The sequence below is a fragment of the Dasypus novemcinctus genome, chromosome 18 (genome assembly GCF_030445035.2).
Source record: "Dasypus novemcinctus isolate mDasNov1 chromosome 18, mDasNov1.1.hap2, whole genome shotgun sequence".
NCBI classification, from domain to species: Eukaryota; Metazoa; Chordata; class Mammalia; order Cingulata; family Dasypodidae; genus Dasypus; species Dasypus novemcinctus.
This window is the reverse complement of record NC_080690.1, coordinates 60,971,978-60,997,765: the sequence shown is the minus strand read 5'-3', so window position 1 is coordinate 60,997,765 and position 25,788 is coordinate 60,971,978. Positions and strand designations below refer to the sequence as shown.

The window sequence follows — 25,788 nt, the reverse complement described above, 5'->3', positions numbered from 1 at the left end:
TACGTCTGTCTCCTCAAACAAATCCTCAAGGCAGGAGGAGCCGAGGCCAACAAGTCTCATATTTTAGAACCATTAGAGATTATAGAAAAATATTGCTCATAGTCCCCAGCAATAGGAAGTTTAGAATTAGGAGATTAGGAAGGAGTAGGAAAAAGAGTTAAAAATTCTACATGTACAAGGTGTTTTGCTCCCTGTTACTATTTGGCCCACTTGGATTATTACTAAATCTGTTTTGACACTAAATCTAAAGTTGTTTTGCCTTCAACTCCTTCATTAACTGACTTTAGAAAGTCACTTTCCCCCCACCGACATCTCCTCCCCCTCCTGTGCCTGGAGATGCTCAGCCAAAGTTGTCAGCTTTACAACAGGGCATCTTGCAGACTAGAACAGAGGGAAATCATGTTGAGTCACTTGTGCAAGGAAAGGTTAACTCACAAATACAATGTCCAGTACAGGCAAAAGTTCTAAATAAAGCCCTTGTTAGTGAAATCATGCTTGTGAGAAAACTGTGTTAAAGTGTTGACTATAATAAGGAAAATATTCTAGCAGCAACTGTGCAAACCCCTTGCTGCCTAAATGATAATGTGGCTGTGGGCTAGTGGGGGCTAACAGGATTAAACCTCTGGAAGAGGAGGAAAACTTGGCAACATTGGTGATCTGTTTTGTTTCCATGCTGATTCTGATTGGGCTTCTTTAACCAAATTAATAAAATTAGTACAAAATTTTTATCAAAGTGTTAAAAGAAATTTTCAGTGTTGATAGCTTACTCCTGAACTTCAAGTCTCAATGTAGTCTTAAAAAGTAATAATCCAAAAAATGTGTATTGTCTGTCTAAACTGCTAAATAAGAGCTTAACTGCATTTATGCTGCTCAAGTTATCCTAACTGGTTGCTCATTACTAATAAAAGTGTTTCCAAGAACAAGCTTGCATGTTACAGACAACATAAGTTGCAGAAGAGATCTTAAAAGCAGTAAAATCTAAGATGTGAAATGATGGAGGGCCTGGAAACAGCTATATGAAAAGAGTAAGAATTATGGGTCAAATTAGTAAGCTCTATGTTTCTGTTGATGTGTTGTAATTGTTTTGTGTTTATCTGTTTGTTCAATGTCAGTGTGTGTGTGGTAATTGTTTCACTGTGTATTTTTGTGATTGTTCATTGTCAGTATATATTTTGATACCTCTGGATGGTGATATAAATTAATAAAGAAAAATTTCTAAAAGAGCTCTATTCAAATGGCCAAAAATTAAATAAACGCTTATATTAATACATAATTTTAAATGTTAATAAGATCTCTACAATAAAAAAATTGTAAGTCTTGATTAATGAAATTTAACTATAAGTCTCTTCATAAAGAATTGCCCAAATTGAAATGAATCATTTATTTTTCTTCACAGGATTAAAATGAAGGACATAAAATTTAAATTAATATTTAAAAAGGTAAAAAGTTTATGGGAATGCTGTTGTTTTTTCTTTAAAGATTTATTTATTTCTCTCCCCTTCCCCCCCACCCTGGTTGTCTGTTCTCTGTGTCGATTTGCTGCATCTTCTTCTTTGTCTGCTTCTGTTGTTGTCAGCAGCACGGGAATCTGTGTTTCTGTTGTGTCATCTTGTGTCAGCTCTCCGTGTGTGTGGCACCATTCTTGGGCAGGCTGCACTTTCTTTCGCGCTGGGCTGCTCTCCTTATGGGGCACACTCCTTGCGTGTGGGGCTCCCCTACATGGGGGACACCCCTGCATGGCACGGCACTCCTTGCACGCATCAGCACTGCGCATGGGCCAGCTCCACACGGGTCAAGGAGGCCCGGGGTTCGAACCGCGGACCTCCCATGTGGTAGACGGATGCCCTAACCACTGGGCCAAGTCCGTTTCCCTATGGGAATGCTGACTGAAATTTGATAAGTCTGTTAAAAAATTAAAAAGTAAAATTGTGTTTTGTCCTAAACGAAGATGGCTAGTTTTCATAAAATCAAAATGGAAATAGGCAGGACAAAACTTGAATGCATGTGGCAAGTTGTAAAAGGTATTGTGGTAACTTTAAGTAAGGGAATGTGTTCTGTAAAGATGAAATTCATTGTAAAATAATATGATTATAGTCTATATGGTTATAAATAATTATAACAAGTTTGTGGAAGCATTGTTTGAATTGAGGTGTTTAATTTTTTATCTTTATTCATTTTTTTAATATTACATTCAAAAAATATGAGGTCCCCACACAACCCCCCACCCCCCATCTCACTACCCCCCCCCATAGAAACATTCTCCTCCATCATCATGAGACATTCATTGCATTTGGTGACCACATCTCTGAGCATCGCTGTACCTCATGGTCCACATCATAGCCCACACTCTCCCATGTTCCATCCAGTGGGCCATGGGAGGACCCACAACGTCCAGTAATTGTCCCTGCAGCACCACCCAGGACAACTCCAAGTCCCGAAAACGTCTCCACATCTCATCTCTTCCTCCCATTCCCCACACCCAGCAGCCACCATGGCCACTTTCTCCACACCAAAGCCACACCCTCTTCAATTACTAATCACAATAGTTCATGAATAGAATATCAGTAAGTCCACTCTAATCCAGACTCTATTCCTCCATCCTGTGGACCTTGGATTGGTTGTGTCCATTCCACATCTATGTCAAGAGGGGGCTTAGATTCCACATGGTTGCTGGATGCAATCCTCCTGCTTTCAGTTGTAGGCACTCTTGGCTCCATGGTGTGGTGGCTGACCTTCTTCAACTCCATGTTAGCTGAGTGGGGTAAGTCCAATAAACCAGAGTGTAGGAGCTGAAGTCTACTGAGGCTCAGGGTCTGGTTATCACATGGTCAGTCCAGAGATTCAGGTCCCCTGGGTATATATTAAACCCCAGCACCAACTACAATTCTGATAAAGTAACAGGAAAGGCTTGTGAAAAGAGATCACATCTGAGTCCAGCTCCATCACACAGAAACACAAACTCCAAAGAAGGGCCAACTGACATGGCACTGAACTCCATCTGCCATGACCATAAAACCTGTGGGTCTCTGTAGCCCTCAGAAGAACCAATACAGGGAAACGGACTTTGGCCCAGTGGTTAGGACGTCCATCTACCATATGGGAGGTCCGCGGTTCAAACCCCGGGCCTCCTTGACCCGTGTGGAGCTGGCCATGCGCAGTGCTGATGCGCGCAAGGAGTGCCGTGCCACGCAAGGGTGTCCCCCGCGTGGGGGAGCCCCACACGCAAGGAGTGCGCCCGTGAGGAAAGCCGCCCAGCGTGAAAAGAAAGAGCAGCCTGCCCAGGAATGGCGCCGCCCACACTTCCTGTGCCGCTGACGACAACAGAAGCGGACAAAGAAACAAGACGCAGCAAATAGACACCAAGAACAGACAACCAGGGGAGGGTGGGGAGGATTAAATAAATAAATAAATCTTTTTAAAAAAAAAGAAAAAAAAAAAAAGAAGAACCAATACATGGGGTTGTATCTACTTTATCTGTCTCTGGGACTCTGCTCAGGTGTGCATAAGGGCAACCCCTCTGATAACCTCTCGGCTCTTTTTTAGAGACTCATAGCCATATAAACTCATTTGTCCTTTCCACTTCCCCCTTGATTTAGGTCAAAAAGCATTTTTAACTCCTGGTATTATATATAGACAGAGATATTCTGCTGGTCCGAGTTGAACCTTTTATTCAAGGTCATTTTCTAGTTACATCATCAGCTGGTACTTGGTAGTGATCCCTCGGCACCAGGGAGGCTCATCCCTGGGAGTCATGTCCCATGCTGGGGGTAAGCAACGAATTTACATGCTGAGTTTGGCTTCGAGACTGCCACATTTGAGCAACACAGAGGCTCTCAGGAGGTAACTCTTAGGCACACTGCTGCTCTAGGCCTTGTTCTTATTTCAGGTGCACAGGCTCACAAGCATAGTCATTAGTATCATGGGCTCATTGTTGGACCTTCATTCTTTTTTGGTCTTTGACATTGCACTTTGGTGAGGTGTTTAAATAACTAATTCCAGGAAGTCATTATTGAACAAAAACTGAAATGATAATAATAATGAAAGTATTATTTTAGCAAGTTTGTTTAGTGTTAATGGTAATTGTATGTTGTAAGAGGTTTGATTAGAGACAGTTTACAAAACCATTTTGGAACTTATGTAGTAGGATGTATAGAGTGTGTTTTTATTATTAAAGAAACAGAAAATAACTTTGTCCTAAAATAGAATGATTGCTTATTAAGAAAGAGTAGGGTGTAGGACAAAACCTGAATGAATACAAAACGTGCAGAAGGTTTGTGGAAAAGGAATTTTTTGTGGTTAAAGTTGATTAAGATTTGATGGGTCTATCAAGTTTTAAAAGTTTAATACTAAATAGTATGTGTCACAGGAACGATCTCTTATTATAATTAAAGTGATAGCATTGTAGTATGGAGCAGTCCCAGATATTGCTGGTTTATTGTAAGAAATGAATATCCAACTGTGTCGCTATCACTTTGTTTTGAAACTTGCTAGGCCTTTCTTTGGTGTTTCCTTGGGCAAGTCAAGCCAGCCCGCATTCTCCTACCTATAGAAAAGTCAACAATGGACTTTTGCAGTGTTTCCCCAAGACTGTGTGCATAGCCCAACCATCTGCCCTGGCCTGGTGGCAAAGAATCTGGCTGCAGAGAAGAAACCTGTGGCAGTGACCCTACTAAAAAACATCAAAGACAATGGTATTTTAGGGGCCTGGAATAGGCAAACAATTGGGACAAGCTGCAAGGTTCCTGCTGCTCTATCAAATTCTTAAATGTTATTTGAGTGGGTAAGACAAAGCTACACCCTCCACTGTAATTGATGAAGTACAATGTTTTCCCATGTTAATAGAATTTGTAATATTGTTGGAATACTAAAAAGCTTTTATCCCTCACTGAAATGTGTTAATTAAGAAGGTCCTTCATGGGAGTAGGAGGACCCTCCAGCAGGCTGCATTAAAAATAATAATAGTAATAGAAAGGGGGAGAAGTTCCTGTGGGACCCAGAACCTCTGGGTCTGACACTGAAAACTAACTGGTTGGGTCCCATTCCAAATCCCAGCTCTGCCTTATTCCCATGTGTGTCCAATAAAGGACCACTCCTTTCTGAGCCCCAGCAATCCCCTGGTTAAAATGGGGTTATTGATCTTGTTGAGAGAACTCTGGCCTTCAGCATGCCCCATGCTTAGCGGAGCACATGACAACATAGACACCTGGTACCTGAGCTCTAGTCTTAAAGACTTCCCAGGACCTTTCACCCAAAGCCCAGGTGAAAAGCACCCCGACCTCTCCTCTCCTGAGTGAGGCACTGATGAAAAGGGATCTTTTTCAAACAATAGGCAGAAATGGTTTGTGGTGGTGTCAGCTTACCTGGGGCTGAGGCGGGGCTGTGCCCCAGTCCTGACCTTTTCCTCTAAGTTAGTGAGTGATGAGGGATGGGGGGGCAGGCATTGAAAGCAGAGCCAGTCCAGCTCCAAGAGCCCCTTCCCATCCCAGGAAAGGATGAGGTGAGAAGCATTGCACTCTAGAGTCTGAGAATCCCAAACCACTCCATTAACACTAATACCTGAATTCCTGCAGAAGCAGGAAAGCAGAAATTGCCCCACATCTACCAGCCCTTTCCTGAGTCTGGAATGCATGGTGGCTTTCTGTCCTTCTCCTTTTCTGGGCGCAGGGACCCCCCTGCAGAAAAGAACACGCACACACACCCATAGCCTTCTCCATTACAACCCTGGGGTCTCAGAGATGCCCACCTTCCTTTGCTATGCAAAAGGTCTGAGGGCAGTGGGAGTGTGGCTTGTTTATTCATCCAACAACCTGGACAGTTGAACCTGGGGACAGAGGCAGACGTGGGGAAGTTGATGAGGCAAGGACAGAGTTAGACGTAAGGAATAGGGGGTTTGAGGGGAGCAGAAGGAAAGTCCCCCTCCCGAACGGCACATCCACATGGGTGAGAATTCACCATTAAGCATCTCCCCTAAATATATGGCTGGATCAGAAAAGAATAAACAGGAGAAATCGGGAGGAGGGCACACTCTGAACAAAGCTAGAGGCCCAAGCAAGCAACCACAGATATTCCATCTCAGTGGAAGAGATGACAGTCGGGGGTTTTACTGTAGGACGAAGCTTACAGGAGAAACATTGGGAGAGGCACAAGCACAGGAGCTCCAGAGAGGAAGCACCAGGAGGAAGAGGAAACAGGCACACCCAGAAGACATCAGCAGGGAAGCTGGCACCTCAGGGGCACAGTCGGAGGCGCAGCTGAAGAGGGTGTTCTAGGGCTGGGGAACCCCACGGTGTGAGTGAAAGACAGAGGAGGTGGCCTGGTGAGCTGGAGGAGAGATCCCACCATAGGCAAGGGAACGATCCCAGCAGAGTTGGGGGCGGGGTGAGGAGAAGCCGGTACGTCCTAGAGGATTCCAATGAGGACCACCCAAAGGTCGGTCAGAGGTGGTCGTAGAAGAGGGTGCAACAATTGGAGAAAGTCCCAGACAAAGGCTACCCAATGTGATGCCAAGGGAAAAAGACACAGGCCAGGGTGGCCTCAGACCTTCCGTTCCTAACCTGGTACCCTGAAGAGACCCTTCAGCATCCTCTTAGAACCAGATGCAACGGAATAGGAAACGGATAAGCTGTGCAACAACTCCAAGAGCATGGAGGAGCTGGGAAGTGCCATGACAAGAGGAAGAGGGAAACTCCAGGAATGAGAGGTTGGAGGTCCTGGCTTCACAGGGAAGGAGGAGGAGGAAAGGTACAATGGGTGGATTTGGAAACATGGATCTGGGCCCACCAATGCTCTGTATGTTCTCATGTTTTAGAACATCTATTCCAGGTAGTAAATAACTCCGTGCTGATCTCCAGTGCCTTCCTGCTGCTCTAGCCTTTCTCTGATAATCTGCTTCCTCCCTACAACCCAGAAACTAAACGGTTAATGACAAGGATGACAGGAGACTGCCAAGACAATGTGGCGTGATCATTACTGCAGCGCCACACTTGCTGCTATACATTTTGAATATCATTGCTGGTTGAAGAAAATTCTGTCCCCAAATGGGGTCTTACAGCACCATTTCTGCTGCTGATTCTTGGTGTAGCTTTGGACATGTCTCTTCTTTCTCTAAACTTCAGCTTTTTCCCTCTCTGGAGTGGAGCAGTTACTGTAAATAGATTCCATCCGCATCACCAAGCCAACCAATTGGAAGGGTCTATCTCAGGTACTTTTTGAAAGGATTTCTGAGACTGTGAAAAGAATGTTGTGATAAATTAGCAATGTCCACCATGAGTGAAGGCAGTATCAACAATCTGCCACACGGGTGCTTGAAGTTCTATGACTGTTTGGTTTATTTATTCAGCAAGTCAACAGATATTTATTAAGTACTTATTATAGTCAGGCACTTTCTCCAAAAGTAGAATTCAGCAATGAATAAAACGGACAGAAACGCCAGACCTAATGGGCCTTAGATTCCAGAGATTTGAAGACTCTGTGATTCTAAGGTTCCATGATTCTAAAATCTGCCCATTCTAAGAGTACATTTCCATGATTCTCAGGGTCTACAGTGCTATGAATCTTGATTCCGAGTCTAACATTCTGAGGATGGTCAACTCTCACGATGTGTAAAGCACAGAAGTTGGGTCCAGGAGAAGGACAAGGACAACTGCATGACAGCTATCGCCTCTGGGTCTCCCATCTTCCCCACTCCAAGCTCCTGTCCTATATGGAGCTCCACACACGTGGAGCTTCCAGCCCTGAGTGTGCTGTCCAGGTACCAAGTTCTGAAAAAGCATTTCTTCAACTGCGCAGAGGAGCTTGGTGGCTGTGAGGAGTTCCCCCCTGCCATGAGGATGGTGAAGCCATTACTGGAACACCCTCCACAAAGCTCCCCGTGCTCCCCGACTCCCAACCTAGAGGACCCCTTGGGTATTTAGATAGTACGTGGCAGGAAAGTCAGTTCCATTTATTCAACAAGCATCTGTTGAGCAGCTAGAGTTCATAATCAGCCACTCCAGGCTCTGGTACAGTCATTCCTATTGGCAGAGGCAGGCAACCACCCTGTGTCCCTGCCCGTGCCTAACAGTTGTGATATCTTTTTTAACTAAGTTTCTCCATCTCTCTTCCCCTCAATCTCCCTCCTCTGCACCTCAGGACTTTGTAGATTCGAGGCTCTTCAACAACTCGCCCAACTCTTCCCATCCCCTCTCCAGGTTTCCACAGCAGGAGAACTTATAGTCACACCACCAGACAGACAAAAACTACTGAAAATTTTGATACTTATTAGAATCTAGGATTCTGGGCTACAGTCTGACCTCAGGTCTGGGATCAACAAAAATGCTATGTGAAACTGGAAAGGAGTAAGGGGACTCAGGCTCCCCCAAACCTTCTCCTTCAGTTTGTCAGTTTGTAGGATTAAGAGTCTTGGTAAGTTTCAACAGTAAAGGGGTTTACGGGAATGCTGTATTTTTTACATGATTTTTCTATAAACCTACAACTTCTCTAATTTTAAAAAGTTAAAAAAAAAAAAGAGGGAAGTAAATGTGGCTCAGGGGATAGAGCTTCTGCTTACCATGAAGGAGGTCCCAGGTTCGATCCCTGGGGCCTCCTGGTGAAAAAAAAGAAGAGAAAGTGTGCCCATGTGGCAAGCGAGTGCTCACGTGGTGAGCCAGTGCCCGTGCAAGTGAGTCACACAGCAAAATGATGACACATCAGAAAGACAGTCAAGGTGACATGCAGCAGAGACTAGGAACTGAGGTGGCACAATTGACAAAAAACCTCTCTCCACATCAGGGGCCTTCAGGATTGAATCCCACTGAATCTTAGAGCAGAGAAAATGAGAAGACAACACAGACAGCAAAAACAGGAGGAGGGGAAGGGGAAAAAATGAATAAATAAATAAATCTTTTTTTTTTTAATCTCCATTGCAAACCCCATAACTTTTGTAATTAAAAAAAAAAAGTCTTCAGTGTCATTACTATAGTAGTAGATACACAACTCCATGCTTTTGTCAAAACCCTTAGAACGGTGCACCACAAAGAGTGCATTTCACTGTATGCAAAACTTTAAAAATCAACCAGGATGTGGAAGAACCAAATGAAATACGAATTATAACAATTATACCTAATTGTGTTACAAGTTAATAACATAACCATACTAAAGAAGGTGGGAATGAAAAGAACTAACCCAAGTTACTTTGGAAAACAGAAACTTGACTGGATACCATATGTCTAAGGACAAAAAGAACTATACACAAATACTACACTCTAGTTAGCACATTTGTATATAATGAAAGTCAACTTTCTTGGGAGCAGATGTGGCTCAAGCAGTTGAGCTCCCACCTCCTACATGGGAGGTCCTGGGTTTGTTTCCCTGTGCCTCCTGAAAAAAACGAAAACAAGAAAAGCAAATGTAAAAACCAACTCAGGGAAGCTCAAGTGGCTGGATAGTTGAGCACCGGCTTCCCACATATGAGCTTCTGGGTTCAAACCCCATCCCCTAGTACCTAAAAAAACAATCAAAAATTTTTTTAAGATCTATTTTTTTTTTTTTTAGTCCCTCCCCTCCTCCTGAAATGGCTCCCTTATCTGTGTTTTTGCTGTGTCTGCTTGTCTTCTCTAGGAGGCACTGGGAACCAAATCCAGGGCCTCCCACATGGGAGGCGAGTGCCCGACCTCCTGAGCCACATCTGCTTCCCACTGGCTGCGGCGTCTGCTGGCTGCGGCATCTGTTCGTCTTCTTTAGGAGGCACTGAGAACCAAAACCAGGACCTCCCATGTGAGAGGTGGGGGCCTAACTGCTTGAGCCACATCCGCTCCCCACAGCTTTCTTGATATCATGAAAAGAAGTTACAACTAAAAAAATAGGGGAGATTAAAATGGATCCTGTGGTGTTGGGTTGAAATCAGAGCTGTCACTGTGAATACATGGTTTTTAATAGATGTATAGACAGGTACATAGACAGTTAGGGAGAGAGATAAATTCATAAATAAATATAGAACGTGTCTATGTATAGACTGGTGTGTATGACCAAGATCTGTCCAAGGGCCTAGAAAGATTCACCAGTAGCAAGTCTGCCTGTAAGTATTTTATTGTGAAGGGAGTCCAGGGGAAGTTTATGAATACAGAAAGAAGTGCCCGAGTGCTCGATAGACTGACGACGAGTGTGTATTGACCCCCTACTCTGTGCCCATCAGTGTACTAGGCAATGGGGACATGGTTATGAGAAAATAAAAATTAAAAAAAAAAAAAACAGACCAAAAACCTCTGCCCTCGTGGAGCTGACATCTAGTGGGGAGAACAGATTATAAAAACATAAGCACCTTATATAACTTCAGGTAGCAGTCATTATCATGAAGAAAAAAATCCCGCTGGGGAAAGGGATGGAGGGGGAGGGGCTGCTGATTTAGACAAGGTGGTTGGGGAGGAGCCATGTGAACTGGCACCTAACTGGAGTATTTGGGGAAAGGATGTAGGAGTAACAGCAAGTGCAAAGGCCCCAAAACTGCACCAGCTTGTAAAAACCTTTTTATTCACAGGTAACATGATCGTCTATGTAGTAACAAGAATGATCTGGCCCAAATTCTCCGGAGTGCCTGTTAGATCAGGTTAAAGAGGCTTGGAGACAGACCAAGATTCAGGCAGGACTCTATCAGGTCTCCGCACGGCCGGGTCTGAAGAGAGACTTCAGCCCCTTGGACTGAGCTGGGGAGTTCCTCTGGAGCTGGTGGAGCTGGGCAGGGCTGGAGAGGGGTGCAAAGCTGTGGCTCCAAGTTACGGGGTGGAAAACTACCGGGCTTGCTGCTTCCAGGGTAGGGGGTGACGTTAGGGGAATCTTCGTTTTGGGGGACAGTGTTGGGCAGTTAGGCGGGGGAAGGGCCGGGCAGAGCATAGCCTTGAGCCCAGGGTCAGTGGTTCCTCTTGGCTTGAGCTCAGGGTCAGTGGTTACAATCTAACAGCCCAAGTGGAGAGACCCTGCCCTGCCAGACGTCTCGCCCCAAGCAGCCGTAAGTCAGACCCCAACAAGGACTTCTGGGGCCCCTTAGGAGACCTCTTCTTATGAATCCATGGTTCCCCGATGAGGCAGTCCCACCAGAACCCCCCCCCCAATGCGGTTCTAGGATCAAGAAGAGGTTATTTATGGGATTGGGTAGATACAGTACTGTCCCCGCAGCCAAAGCAGGGTAAGATGCCAAGGGAAACTGGAGGTGTGCGATCCCCTCCGCCAGGACCTGCCCTAACCAGCCTTCTCAGGACTTCAACAACAGCGTCGGCCCCAACCCCCTGTCACCGTGGGCCTGGGACCCAGAGTGTCAAATTCCCCAGGACCTCCAAGCCCTTCCTCCCCGCCCCTGGGAACACCCCCCCCCCAGGCGCACCCACGGTCCTTTGGGGGCACCCGCACCTCGACCTGGCCTCCCAGCCCGCTGACCTCAGGAGCTCTCTCCCCATCCCATCCCCAGGCACTCAAGCCCCAGCCGGGATCCTGCTGGAGCAACCTGAAGTTGCCACAACTAGGGCCAGTTTCTGGGGCAGGAACCAAGAACGGACACAGCTGGCGGAGGGTGCGGTGGGCAGGAAGAGGACTGTACACATGGCCGGGCAGGTGCTCCTCCAAGTCCCAGGTCCTCTGTCCCGGAGGCTTCCTGCTGCCCCGCCCCTCCCCAAACTCTCCCTCAACTCCGCATGGCTTCAGGTGTGCCCGCTGCAGTGTGACACGAAGAGGCAGAAAGATTGGGGGTGGGGGTGGGGTGGGGTCGGGAGACCCGTGACCTAGGGAGATAGAGGGAGCGAGCAGCAGAAAGAGAAAGGGCAGAGAGAGGACAGAGCAGACAGACATCAAGATCCCGGGAGGCACAAAGATTGTGGCGGCAGAAGCAAAGTGAATATGGAATTTCTGAGACAAACTGAGAAAGACAGACATGCAATACAGAGGCTGCGGGAGCTGGAGCACAAGCAAAGGGTCAGGGTCTCCAACTCCAGCTCACCTTTTCAAGGTGGACCCAAATCCCATCACCCCACACACACACACCCAAAAATCAAACAAACAAACAAGAAAAACAACCCTGGGCCAGGGCTCTGTATGGCAAAAACTGAAGGAGAAGCCTTTGCTTCCTCCGAGACCAAATGACCACTACTGTCCACTGCAGGAAGAGCTATAGGATGAGCTGTTCCAGGGAGTTCCCAGACTGTGGCATCCACCCAGGAAACCCTTCCAGCTGGCTGGGAGCCCTGGGGCTGCACGCAAAGCAGGGCGGGAAGATGGGAGGGGATTAAAGTTCACTGGGAAACCAAGAGATTGGAGTGGAGGGCACTGGGAGGGGTGTGGACAGGGACAGCTTAAAAGTAACCCCCACCTCCCCAGCACGCCCAGAGCTGCAAGGCACACTTCTGGAGCGCAGGGCAGGCCTGCTCCCCGATACACCTCAGCTGCCCCCACAGTTCAGCAGGTAAAGGGCCCAGGCTGCGGGTCACAGGAGAGAAGGGGGCTTTGCTCAGGAGATGCGGACCGTGGGCTCCCTCTCTGTCTCTAGGGCTGGCTTTGCATCGCCCTTGCCCTCTCCTGTGAAGATTCTCAGGGTCTCTCTGGGACTCTGTTCCTTCCCTTGGACGAATATTTTCAGAGCTCCTGGCCAGGGCCAGGCACTGGCTTCCCTGTACTTGGGCTGCACCCGGCGGGTGGCATCTCATTCTGGAATGCGAACCCTGGGTTCAGAACCCTCAACTCTTTTCTATCCCTATTTCCGCTATTCCCACCCCTCTCCATCTCAGCCTCTCTCAGTCTTGGTCTCTCCACATCTCTAACCTGCCCCAGATGAGGAGTGCAGGGCTCTCAGCCCCCTCCCCAGCCCTGCCCTCTCCCACCTTGTCCTCCAGACGCCTGCGGCTGCCCGCACCATGGACCTTCTGAGCACAGCCATCCTGCTCCTGCTGCTGGCTCTCACCTATCTGGTCCTGAACCCCAGCTTGAGGGCCAAGGGCAAGCTGCCCCCAGGACCCAGACCCCTCCCAGTCCTGGGAAACCTGCTGCAGCTTCGCACCCAAGACATGCTGACCTCCCTCACCAAGGTGCGAGGTCCTCGGCTTGGGGGAAGGAGGAAGGGAGAGGGGCAGCAGCCCCATGGCCCTGGCCCCCACTTGACCTCTGTCTTTCTACCTACAGCTGAGCAAGGAATACGGCTCAGTGTACACAGTGCACCTGGGGCCGCGGCGGGTGGTGGTCCTCAGCGGGTACCAAGCTGTGAAGGAGGCCCTTGTGGACCAGGGGGAGGAGTTCAGCGGCCGCGGTGACTACCCCGTGTTTTTCAACTTCACTAAGGGCAACGGTAAGCCTGTTCCCAGTCTCCTCCCACTCTGCAACCTTTGCCTCGCTGAGTGAGGGGGAGAGGGGGAGAGATTGTTGACCCAAGTCTGGTGACACCTGAGCCCACAGACCTTGATAATGAAACCAGATGGGATGGAACAAGGTAGTCTAAAGTTGAAGCCCGTCCCCACCATCTCCAAACCCCATCACCAAGGCGAATTGTACTTCTGCACCAATCCTATCTCCGTCCAACTCCAACCCCATTCTCATCCCAATCCCCATTTCCATCCCAGCCTCATCACCAACTTTTATCTCAAACAAGCAGCCAAGTTATCTGGCCCAAAGCCCCCTGTCCGCTTCAACCCAATCCCAACCACCATCAGCTCTACCCCATGTCTCCGTTTCAATCTCAGTTCCATCCCTATCCACACCCCTGGCTTACTCCCAAATTCCTTTCCTATTACAAACCTCTCCCAATCCCAATCCCAACTCTATCCCCACCCAGTGACTTGCATCATTAACGCCAGATCTCTCCTATCTCAAACCCCTAGCCCAACTCTCACTCTCAACACAAGCCCCATCCCATTACCCAAATTTCTATCCTCCTTATGCTTAGAAACCACCTAGTCCCAGGAAGCTGATGTGGGTCAGTGGTTCGAGCAATGACTTTCCACATAGGAGGTCCCAGGTTCAAACCCTGGTCCCAGTATCTAAAAAAAAAAAGAAAAATAGAAATCACCTAGTCTTGTGGATTTCAAGGTTTTTTAAAATCATAAATCTCTTCTTATTCAAAGGAAATCAATGTGATGAGGTCCAAAAAATGACCAAAAACAAACAAAAGATAGCTGCTCTGGTTGAAGAGAAGGGCCTCGAGATCTGCATCCTGAACTATCTATCTTCTCCCCCTAAAGAATCCTAGGGCTCCCGCTGACCCATTCACTAGACCCATTGCCTCAGGATGTGGAATCAGAGAGCTCTGGTGAAACACCACCTACTGTGTATTGAGTACACTTTCTCCTTTCATATCCCCTTTCCTGGGCTGAACCTTGCGATCTCACCCGTACAGGCACACCTGATGCCAGGAGAAGGAGAGAGGACATTTTAGAAGGTCACCTTGCTACCTTTACACAGAAAACATCTGGAAAAACATACCATTTGTTATTCAAAATAGCCACCATCCAATTATTCAATACACAGCACAGAGGGTGACAGCAGCAGTCTGCCACTTCCTAGCTATGTACCCTCGGGCAAGTGTCCTTCCCTCTCTGACCCTGTCTTCTATAGCGAGAAAGGGATTAGGAGGAGTCAATGAGATGATGTAAGCAATGCAAGGTAATACATTACATTACATTACATTACATTACATTACATTACATTACATTACATTACATTACATTACATTACATTACGCTTCTCTTTTCTTTGGCATCTAGTTCTGTGCTAGACCCCGAGGAACAAGAGAACAACACATCCAAGACCTTATCCTACTGTAGCTCCCAGTCCAGTGAAAAACACAGCCCCATCACCAGACAGTGACAGCCCCCCGGAATCAGGGCTGTGATGGGATGCCCAGGGTCCTACGGACACTCAAAGGCCAGGGAGGGCTTGGTGGAAGAAGGGGAGGGAAATTTCCAGGCTGCCTCAATCTCCCTCCCAGCAGGAATCAGAGGGCAGTGGTCTCGGGCACGCATGGCTGGTTGAGCTGGCCCGTCCACTTCTCTCTCCCAGGCATCGCCTTCTCCAATGGCGAGCGGTGGAAGGCCTTGAGGAGGTTCTCGGTCCAGATTCTGCGGAACTTTGGCATGGGGAAGAGAAGCATCGAGGAGCGGATTCTGGAAGAAGGCAACTTCCTGCTGGCAGAGCTGCGGAAGACAGAAGGTCAGGGTCCCCGAGTGCGGTCCATGCCCTCTGGCCCACGTCCGTCCTACTCAGTGGTCAGGGCTGCCAGGTACCGCATCGTGGTGTGCACTCACACCTAGCTCACGACAGGGATGGCATCTGCTCGCGTGGGTCGGCTTCTGGTGCTGTTTCCTTGCTGCACAGCAGGAGGACGTGGTACGTGGCGGTGGCACAGTGGTATTTTGAGCCCAGCTTGTGTAATTGTGGGGAATGATGATGATGGTGCTGCTCTTGAGAACTCCCCATGTGTGGGGCCTGTGCCAAGCACATGTTCAGGCATTAACCTGGGAACAGTCCGTTTGGTGGATAAGGAAGTGGAGGCACAAAGAGCTTAAGTAGCTGCCTTGAAGTAACAAAGCTAGTGAGTGGAGCCAGGATTTAAACCACATCTGACACCAAAAGTTCACACTCAGCACACCAAGCCCATTTTTTGAGTGCTTACTTTGTCCCTGACACTATGCTAAACTTCTTACATGCGTTAAATCGTTTTTTCTTCCCAGCAACCCTAGGAAGTGGGTGTTATTACAGGTGAGGAGGTTAATTCTCAGAAAGGTTGTCATATGCCCAAGGCCATGTAGCAAGGAAATGGCAGAGCTGGTTATCAAACTTAGGCTAAAGCTGCTCACCCAGGAAAACAAGATAAAAAAAATAGCCAACACTTAGATGTTGCCTACCATATGCCAGCTCTGTTCCAAGAGCTTTGTGTGTATCAAAAAATCATCCAAACCTAAGAAGTAGGTCCTATTCTAAGACCTATTTTATTGGAGAGGAAACTGAGGCACAGAAGACCTCTGCTGTGATCTCTAAATGTTGCTGGCTTTGGGGGAAAAATGTAGCAAGTGAAATTCTTTGTATGAAATGACATGACATATATGAAAACGTAACAACTGCCTGCATTAGTTTCTTATTGCTGCTGTAACAAATGGCCATAAACTTAATGGCTTAAAACAAAGCAATTGTATTCTCTTATAGTTCTGTTGGTTAGAAGCCTAAAATGGATCAGCAGGGCTGCATTTCTTCTGAAGGCTCTAGGGGAGAATCTATGTCCTTACCTTGCCCAATCCTTCAACTATTCCAGCTTCTAAAGACCTCCTGCATTCCTTGGCTCTTCGTTCCATCTTCCATCTTCAAAGCCAGCAACATACCACCCTCCAATCTCTCTCTATTTCACTGCATCCATATTTATATCACCTTTTCTCACGCTGACCCTCCTGCCTTCCTCTTATAAAAATCCTTGTGGTTACATTGGACTTACTAGGGCAACCTACGAGAATCTCCCCATCTCAAGACCCTTACTATAATCACATCTGCAAAGTCCCTTTCAGAAGATAAAGTGACATATTCACAGGTTCTGGGGGTTAGGACGAGGGCGTATTTGGGGGGCCATGGTTCCGCTACCACACCACCCTGGTTTGGAGCAAGTTCACAATGGGTCAGTCCCTTAGCTAAGTATTACCCACCCACAAACCCACTGAGTCCTTAACAGCCCCAGGAGGAAAGGACCATCATCAAACCCATTTTACAGATGAGAAAACTGAGGCCCAGAGAGGGGAAGTCAGTTGGCCCAGGTCACACCAAGACTAAGGCCAAGCCAGGATTCAAAATATGTCTGACTAACTGCAGAACAAGTTTTGTGGGCCGGACCATTGTGGCTTGACTGATGAGTTGGGATGTGTTATTTAGGCATTGTTTTCTGTGGCCTGTTCAGCTGTTGGACCACTGTTTGGTGTCGTGCTACTGTGGGTTATTGTTGAGTGAGGTTGTAATGTTGTCAGGCACTGCGTGTGGTATTGCATGTGTGTTGTCTGCTGAGCGATGCTGTAAATTGTTAGTGTACTATCTGTTCTGCTGCTTTGCATTGTTGTGTGTTGTGATGTCACATATAGTGTGTTCTGTGCTGTCTGCTGGGTTGTTGTGTACTATTGTTATGTGTTGTAGGATGGCATTGCTGTATACTGGTATGATACGTCAGTGTACTGTGTATTGCGTCACCATGTCTTAGGAGGGTTGGGGGCTGGCTGTTAGGTTACTGTGTGTTGCCATGTATGTAGATATAATTGCTGTTGCCAGAGATGTTTGGGTGTTGAGAGGCATGTATGTGGGTTCCGTGCAACTAGGTCCCGTTGTCGCGTTTGGGTTGGATGCTGCACCAACTAGCATTGTTGCAACGCGGGGGTCGGCGGTGCAGCGCCCTCTGACCCGCCCCGCCCTCACCTTCAGGCGATCCTTTTGACCCCACGTTCGTGCTGAGCCGCTCTGTGTCCAACATTATCTGCTCAGTGCTCTTCGGTAGCCGCTTCGACTATGACGACGAGCGTCTGCTCACCATTATCAGCCTCATCAATGACAACTTCAAAATCATGAGCAGCCCCTGGGGCGAGGTAGGTGGGGGGAGTGGCACAAAGTCCGGGGACTGCGAAGCAACAGCCCACGAGACCAGGACCGGACCAGGGATTTGCCCTGCCTGACCCCGCCCCTTCCCTCCTGGCCACGCCCACTCGCAGGGGTTTGTCCTGTCTGGTCACGCCCCTTCCCGCCTGGCCACGCCCACTCACTTTCTGGCCTCCCTGGAACCTGGCCACTGACCCCCCTCGCCCCTCCCCACCATGCCTGCACCTAACTTCCACTCTCCCCTCCGGCCCTGCCCTGTGCCCAGATGTACAACGTCTTCCCGAGCCTCCTGGACTGGGTGCCAGGGCCGCACCGACGCCTCTTCCGTAACTACAATCGCATGAAGGACCTCATCGCCTGCAGTGTCCGCGACCACCAGGCCTCCTTCGACCCCAGCTCTCCCCGGGACTTTATTGATTGCTTCCTCACCAAGATAGCACAGGTTAACCCCTTCTGGAAGTCCCACCTCTGGTCTGACCCGAGGCCCTCCTTCTTCCCCGGCGTCAAACCAACATGCACCCTGGGGTGGGTGGGTTTTGGAAAGATTTCTTCACCTCCAGGAGGTGAAGCTGGAACACTCGGCCCCGCTGAGCTGAATCTAGAGCTACTCAGGGCCACTGACAATTAAGATCATTAAGAAATCACGGACTTTGGCCCAGTGGTTAGGGCGTCCGTCTACCACATGGGAGGTCCGCGGTTCAAGCCCCGGGCCTCCTTGACCCGTGTGGAGCTGGCCCATGCGCAGTGCTGATGCGTGCAAGGAGTGCCGTGCCACGCAAGGGTGTTCCCCGCGTAGGGGAGCCCCACGCGCAAGGAGTGCACCCATAAGGAGAGCCACCCAGCGTGAAAAGAAAGAGCAGCCTGCCCAGGAATGGCGCCGCCCACACTTCCCGAGCCGCTGACGACAACAGAAGCGGACAAAGAAACAAGACGCAGCAAATAGACACCCCAAGAACAGACAACCAGGGGAGGGGGGGGAATTAAATAAATAAATAAATCTTAAAAAAAAAAAAAAAAAAAAAAAGAAATCATTAGGGCTTGGACCGAGATATTCACTGTGGGCCCTGCGGCTGGGATTTTCTGTACCCCGCCCTTCCGCGCTCTCCAGAAGTTAAACACCGGAGGGACTGAGTATCGGTTGTGCAGGTCGGGGTCAGCGTCGAGGCAGGCACTCTCCCAGCCCCGGCTCATATCCCCGCCCCTCCGCACCCCGCAGGAGAAGCAGGATCCTCTGAGCCACTTCTACATGGACACCCTGCTGATGACCACACACAACCTGCTCTTCGGCGGCACCGAGACGGTGGGCACCACGCTGCGCCACGCCTTCCTCATGCTCATGAAGTACCCAGAGGTGCAAGGTGCGCGAGCCCCGCCCGCCTCGACGCTCGTTCCTCCCCCTCCTCGACCCCTCCCACAGAAGATGCGGGTCGGCCCCGCCTCCGCCCCCCCCCCAGCTTACCTGATGTGCGGGCCTAACGCCTACACCAGGCCCTCGGCCACGCCCACAATCCCCCACGGCCCACGGGAGGCCGACCCCACCCACATGGCCCACGCGGTCCACTCAGCGTGCCTGGCCCCGGAGCCCACCCGCAGGGTTTGCTTGCCCCCCCCACCTCTGACCGCGCCCACACAGCCAAGCCCCGCCCCCGAGACCCCGGCCCCCGACCTGCCCCGGAGCCCTGTTGGGACCCCCCGCCCGCAAACAGGCTGACCCGCCCACACAGCGCTGCGACTCCGCCTCCCGCAGCCCCGCTTCCGTGTCTCTTCCAAAACCTTGGCCTCCGGGACGCCGTCCAGGGTCCCGCAGGGGGCCCGCAGCCTGCCGCGTCCCTGACGCAGGCCCTCCCGCACAGCACAGCCCTCTTCACCCAGCATCCGGGGGCAGGGCCTCTAAACCCCGCCCGCAGTTCCTTCCGAGGCCCGGCCTCCAGCCCCGCCAGGCCGCGCCCCGTGCACACACCTTCCCTCGTCGCCTGTGTCTCTGCACCCGCCTTGCAGCCAACCCTCTCGTGGCCCCGGCTGGGAGGCTTTGACTGGGACCCCTCCCACACACGCAACCTACACACACCTCTTCCCGGCCCAGTCGCACCCGGGTGACACCCTCGACTGCGTACCCCCTGCCCGCCAGCCCGCGTCCAGGAGGAGATCGACCAGGTGGTGGGGCGCACGCGGCTGCCGGCGCTGGAGGACCGGCCGGCCATGCCCTACACAGACGCGGTGATCCACGAGGTGCAGCGCTTCGCCGACGTCATCCCCATGAACTTGCCGCACCGTGTCGTTCGGGACACGGCCTTCCGCGGCTTCTTGCTACCCAAGGTGCGCTAGACACCTGGCAAGCGACGTCTGGCACCGTAGGCAGAGTTATCCCAGGCCTAGCATCGGAGTTCCGGGGTCCTAGCAATCGACACCCCGCGCCTTAGCAGCAGGCATCCGAGGCCCCTGAGTCCAGAAACTCAGCCCCTTTTTAGGACCCCATCTGCTACCACAGAGGGCCCGACCCTGGCCTGAATCCCTTCCCCTCACTAGGTCCCCCTCCTAGGACCCCGTCCCCCGGAAGCTCCGGGGTCTGGGACTTCATCCTGGCGATCTTCTGTGCCCAGTTCTCAAAAACCTCCTCCCGGTCCAGAAAATAAATCTGCTCCCACCAGAGGGCGAGCCCCACATCCCCGGCTCCGACTCAAGCCACACAGCCTCCAGCACCCACCTCTGGGAAGCCCAGACCTACCTGCACGTGCCTTGGACCCCTGATCGGGTCCCACCTCCCAGCCCTGCAGAGTGAAATCCCTAATTTGGCTTAGCCCTTCTCCACCACTGATGGCGCCATCTCCTCCACCCAGGGCACAGACGTGATCACCCTCCTTAACACCGTCCACCAAGACCCCAGCCAGTTCCTGACGCCCCAGAAATTCAACCCAGAGCATTTCCTGGATGCCAATAAGCGTTTCAAGAAGAGCCCTGCCTTCATGCCCTTCTCAGCAGGTGAGGGGCCAGGGGGGAAGAGGGGGGGACACAGTGTCAGAGGCTTGTGGGGGGGAGGGGACATATTCCTATCTACAAGCCTGAGTCCTCACTCCACTCTCCAAACCCTCTCCCTTCTTCATCCCACCCCACTTCTGGCTTTGGATGCCAGGAGACAGGCACCCTCCTCTCAACTCTGCTCCTGGAGGCAGATTATGACTAAAACCCTTATGGAGAGAGGTGGGAGGCACGATATTAATGAACTTGGAAGCAGTCATTGTCGCTCTCCACTCCGTGGTGCCATTGAAGTGGTTCCAGGTTTCTCTGGCTTTCATCTCTCCCTGGTGGGGGGAGGGTGGGACCTACCAGTTTACTCAATAGTAGTAAAAAGGAAAAAAAGGAAAAATAATCGGTAACTTACCATACTGCCCACTTCATGTCAGTGCTGCCACAGCTAGGAGCAGGGCTCTGCAGCCCTTAGTTCTGCCACCTCCAAGCTGTGTGGCCTTGGATATGTTACTTCACCTCTCTTTGCCTCAATTTCCACATCTATACAATGAAGATAATAATAAGGCTCACCTCTTGGGGTTATGAGGACTAAGTTAACTAATAGCACTGTCCTTTCGTGGCACATAGGGAGATGCATATATGCATTATATCCTCGTTGTTTTAATTGGTAAACCATTCCCAACAACCTCACGAGTTACTATTATCACCCCTATTTAAACACCCAGAAACCGAGGCCCAGAGGAATTAAGAGGCTTGTCCAAGATGGCAAAACTAGTAGTGGTAGAGACGGGATTCGAACCCAAGCCGTCGCACTTGTATCAGCCAGGTGGTTGGGCTGCACGATTTCTAAAGCATCTTTCGCAGACCTTTAGATGAATGGGTCTATGACGTACCCAACCGGGACCCTCATATGTTTTCCTCTGGGAATGCGGGGAAGGGGGAGAGCCCATGACCCCCGTCTCATCCCACCGCTCCTTCCTCTGCCTCCCACCTGGCAGGGCGCCGGCTGTGCCTGGGCGAGTCGCTGGCGCGCATGGAGCTCTTCCTCTACCTCACGGCCATCCTGCAGAACTTCTCGCTGCAGCCGCTGGGGGCGCCCGAGGACATCGACCTGACCCCGCTCAGCTCGGGGCTCGGCAACCTGCCGCGGCCCTTCCAGCTGAGCCTGCGCGCGCGCTGACGCCGCCGCCCGGCCCCGCCCCGCCCGACCGCGGCGGCGCGAGGGCGAAGCCCGCCCCCAGGGGCGGCGCCCCCTCCTCCCGGCCCGCCGACCCCGTCCCTCCCTTCCCCGACCATCCCTGACCCCTCCCATTTTTATCAACCTGCACCCTCAGAAGCAAAGACGGCGGAGAGGAATTACGCCTTGTTTTACTCACGGAACCGTTTTGTGATGCGCCCTTTTCTGGGCTTTTTGTATAATTTCCTAGTAAAATACCTTTATAATAGATTCAAACATGTCTTGGCAGAATTAAGGCGGGGGGGGGGCGGTTATTCTTTGGGGCGGAAAGAAGGGCGAGTGGCTGCAGAGAGGGGAAGAGACACAAGGCTGTGGCCCGTTCTACCCCGAGCTGGGATGGGAGAAAGTGTTTCCTGGAGGCAGGCTGCAAGGTAAAGCCTGGGAGGCGCCAAACCCGACAGGAGAGACAGAGAATAGCAGTTAGAGAGAGAGGGACCAACAGGAGGTCTGGGAGAGAGGGAGAGCGCTGCGCAAAGGTGCAAGTCTAAGCTGAGGCCGGGAGACAACCGTTCCTGACACTTACACGGACCATCCTAAATGCTTGACACGCTGCCTCGTTTAATTCTTCCTTTAAGGCGCGGCAATATTGTCATCACATTTTTACGGAGTAGCAAGTAATGGGGGCTCAGACTGGTGAAGGGTCTTGCCCAAGGTGGCCCAACTAGAAAAGGACAGGGTTGGGTTCTGAACGCAGAGCATCTGGCTTCAGACGTGCCTAACCGCCGCCTTTCAGCCTCACGCGGCGGACCCAGAGGGCAAGACAGAGACAGACACGGTCAAAGACAGCGGGAGCCTGAGAAAAGGGGAGGCAGAGAGAGAAGAGAAGGATGGCTGAGGAAAAAGAATCAGCCGGAGAGAGAGGAGGCAATGAACGGGAAAGTGAGGTTCAGGAAGGTGACTCTCCAGGACTACCCTCTGGCTGGCCTATTCTTCCACCTGCAATTCCTCCCTTTGGGGCAGGGGCCTCCCAACCTGGGGCCAAATGTGCCATCCCGACATCCTGCTGAAGACCGTGTTTCCACCTGGGGCAGTGAGCCAGCTTCGGGGGCCTGAGAAGCTCTGCCCTGGACAGGGTCTCCCAAGGCCAGGCAGAAGCTGCAACGCGCTCTCTGGGGCACGGGCTAGCTGGGATGAGGCCCCTAGGTGGTCCCCACGTGGGTTGGTGGCTCCCTAATCCCTGCGCCTTGCCCACCACAGCCGACCACGGAGCCTGCCTGAGGGCCCAGCCACGGAGACGAGATGGAGAGGGAGGGAGAAAGGGAGAGCTGCAGAGCTGCAGAGCTGCAGAGGCCCGCAGAGAGGAGGACGGAGAGACAGCAAAGAGACACTGAGACTGGAAAAGAGGCAGAGAGAGATACACAGAGAAAAAGAAAATGATTGGAAATGAGACAGACACAGGGAGGCAAAAGAAGAGAAATAGGTGGAAAAAAGGGAAGAGACAGAGAGGCCCAGGAAAAGGGAAGGCAGGAGAGTCTAAAAAAGAAATTGAGAAAGGAGCTGAGATGAAGCAGAGAGATACAAGAGAAATATTTAAAAGCGGACAAAGACAGGGCCCCAGGAGATAACACAGAGACAGGCAGAAGAGAAGCAGTCACAGGGTTCAGCAAAGGACAGAAAAATGGAGTCTGAGTTAAAGAGAGAGAACCCAAAACCGAAATAGGGACAAAGAGAGTGTGCATTCGTTCAAAAAATACTCGTTGAGGTGAACAAGACAAACCAATATCTGCCCTGGAAAAGTTGACATTCCAGGAGAGGAGGACCCAACAGAGCCAAATGAAGGGGGTTGGAGAGAAAGGCAAAGCCCTACTGGAGAGGGCCTGGGGCAGGGAAGGGCTGCCGCTGCTCGCTACAAGCCTGCTGGTGGTGGAGTTAGTGCCCCAGAGCAGGGGCCGCACCCCACAATCCCAGCAAGTCACCAGGACAGAGGGAGGCTAACAGGTAGGGAGAGCCGGAACAGAGAGAAAGACAGATGGTGAGATTAAGGGAAAGACAGACTGGGAGAGCAAGACAGAGGTAGTATGGAAAGCAGATGTGGCTCACACGATTGAGCTCCTGCCTACCAAACGGGAAGTCCCAGGTTTGGTTCCCAGTGCCTCCTGGAGAAGATGAGCAAGGCAGTGACCTGGTGTGACAGGCAGGCAAGGCAAGCTGACGCAACAAGATGACGCAACAAGGAGACACAAAGAGAAAAGACAATGAGAGACACGACAAAGCAGGGAGTGGAAGTGGCTCAAGTGATTGAGCACCTCTCTCCCACATGGCAGGTCCCAGATTTGGTTACTGGTGCCACAGAGAGCACACAGCAAATGGACACAGAGAGCAGACAGCAAGTGCAAGCAATAAGGGGGGGGGGGGGAGGGAATAAATAAATTAAATAAATCTTTAAAAAAGAGAGAGAAAATAGATGGAGATGGAAAGCCAGGGAGACAAGAAAGGAAGATTAAGGTAAAGAGAGAAGCTAAGCGAGGCAGAGAAAGAGGCAGAAAGACAGGCTGAGAAGAGGGGAGACAGGAAAGAGACAGGAACAGAAGCAGAGACTGAGAAAGCAAAACAGAGATGGCAAGATTCCGGTGGGAAGGGAGCTGAACAAAGACAGGAAAAACACAGAGATTGAGCATGAAGACGACACTGAGAGCTAAACAGAGGGACAGAGAGAGACAGACACCACGAGACACTCCCAGGGACAAACCCAGCCCCAGACTCTGCCTGGTCGCGACCCCCTCCCCAGGCCCAGGCGCCATGCCAGGCACCTGGTGGGAGGCTGGGCCAGGCAAGGCAAGGATGGGCAGAAGGGAGGGTGGGCCCCTTCCTCAATGGTCTGGCCCAAGGACTGACTCAGCCCCTCCCTGGCCCATCCAGGCCTAGGTCCATCCCCTCCCAGCCCCCAGCCCCAGGTCAAGGCAAGGGGTCAGGGAAGGGGGGGTAGGATGAGGCATAATGGCCTGGCTTCGGATGGGGTGCCCCCTGGGGATTTAGGGAACTGGAGGCCAGGGTGCAGCAGCATGGGCACAGGACACATTAGGCGGCATCTGGGAGCCGGAGACTTGGAGATAGAGATGGCAAGAATTCAGGGCAGGGCCTAAGTGCAGAGGTACAGGGAGGGATGACATGTGAGAAGGCACCTGGGAGCCACAGGGATAAAGAATGAAGTGTCAGGTTGATGGGTACCAGGAGGCTGGAGCACTCAAGTGAGCATCTAGAAATAGGTACAGCACACAGAATTCCAAGGGCAAAGGGCATGGAAGTGACAAAGGTTCAGGAGTGAGTCCCCATAGGGAAACTGAGGCTGAGTGGCTTTGTCTAATGTCTTAGTGTTGGGAATGGATGTAGCTAGGTGGTTGAGCTCCTGCCTCCCATGTACTTGGTCCTGGGGTCAATCCCCGGTACCCTCCTAAAAATAAATAAATAAAATATATTCTTAACTGAGAGCCTGTCTCCCCAGATTTACAACATTTCCCCCTCCGTCCTGGACTGGCTCCCAGACCCGCACCACCGAATCTTCTGAAACTTCGCAGAGCTGCGTGCCTCCATCTCTGAGCAAATCCAGCAGCACCAGCAGACGCGACGGCCTGGAGAGCCCCGTGATTTCATGGATTGCTTCCTTGACCAGACAGATAAGGTGTGGGGCCCTGTGGCCTCAAACCCTTTCCATTCCGCCCGCCAGCAGGTGCTCAGTCCACAGCAGTGCCAGGCTCCTTGCTCCGCAGGAATGCAAGACCCGGAGAGCCATTTCCAGGAGGAGACGTTGGTAATGACAACACACAACCTTTTCTTCGGGGCACTGAGACCATGAGCACCACCCTGCACCACGGGACTCCTCATTTTGCTCAAGTACCCAGGGGTGGCAGGTCTGCGAGCTGGGGATGCCTAGGATGAGGAGCTAGGGCTCGGGGGACAGCTGTGAGCCCGAGGCGCACACGGGTCACAGCCTCTGCCACCCCCAGCAAAGGTGACGGCGGAGCTGGATGCTGAGGTAGGAAGCACCTGCATCCCGAGGCTCCCGAGGCTGGCGGCCG

General features: G+C 51.0%; 2 protein-coding genes across 6 annotated transcripts in view; one reads left to right on the top strand and one right to left on the bottom strand.

Annotated features, from left to right (window-relative positions):
- Positions 1-25,788, bottom strand: part of EGLN2 (egl-9 family hypoxia inducible factor 2) — a 90,539-nt gene that overhangs the window by 55,941 nt on the left and 8,810 nt on the right. For 4 of the 5 annotated variants that reach the window (XR_011646357.1, XR_011646354.1, XR_011646358.1 and 1 more), the window contains exon 8: positions 20,948-21,075. The exons of the other annotated variant lie outside the window; for it this stretch is intronic. The gene's annotated coding sequence lies outside the window, so the exon portion shown is untranslated. The remainder of the gene's footprint in view (positions 1-20,947; positions 21,076-25,788) is intronic. 5 annotated transcript variants of the gene reach the window in all.
- On the top strand, positions 12,295-21,982 carry LOC101439699 (cytochrome P450 2F5). The gene is made up of 10 exons (XM_058280285.2): positions 12,295-12,424; positions 12,852-13,043; positions 13,138-13,300; positions 15,007-15,156; positions 17,398-17,558; positions 17,834-18,010; positions 18,785-18,926; positions 19,697-19,884; positions 20,406-20,547; positions 21,534-21,982. The coding sequence occupies exons 2-10, from the start codon at positions 12,873-12,875 to the stop codon at positions 21,713-21,715; spliced, it is 1,476 nt and encodes a 491-aa protein (XP_058136268.1). The 5' UTR covers positions 12,295-12,424; positions 12,852-12,872; the 3' UTR covers positions 21,716-21,982.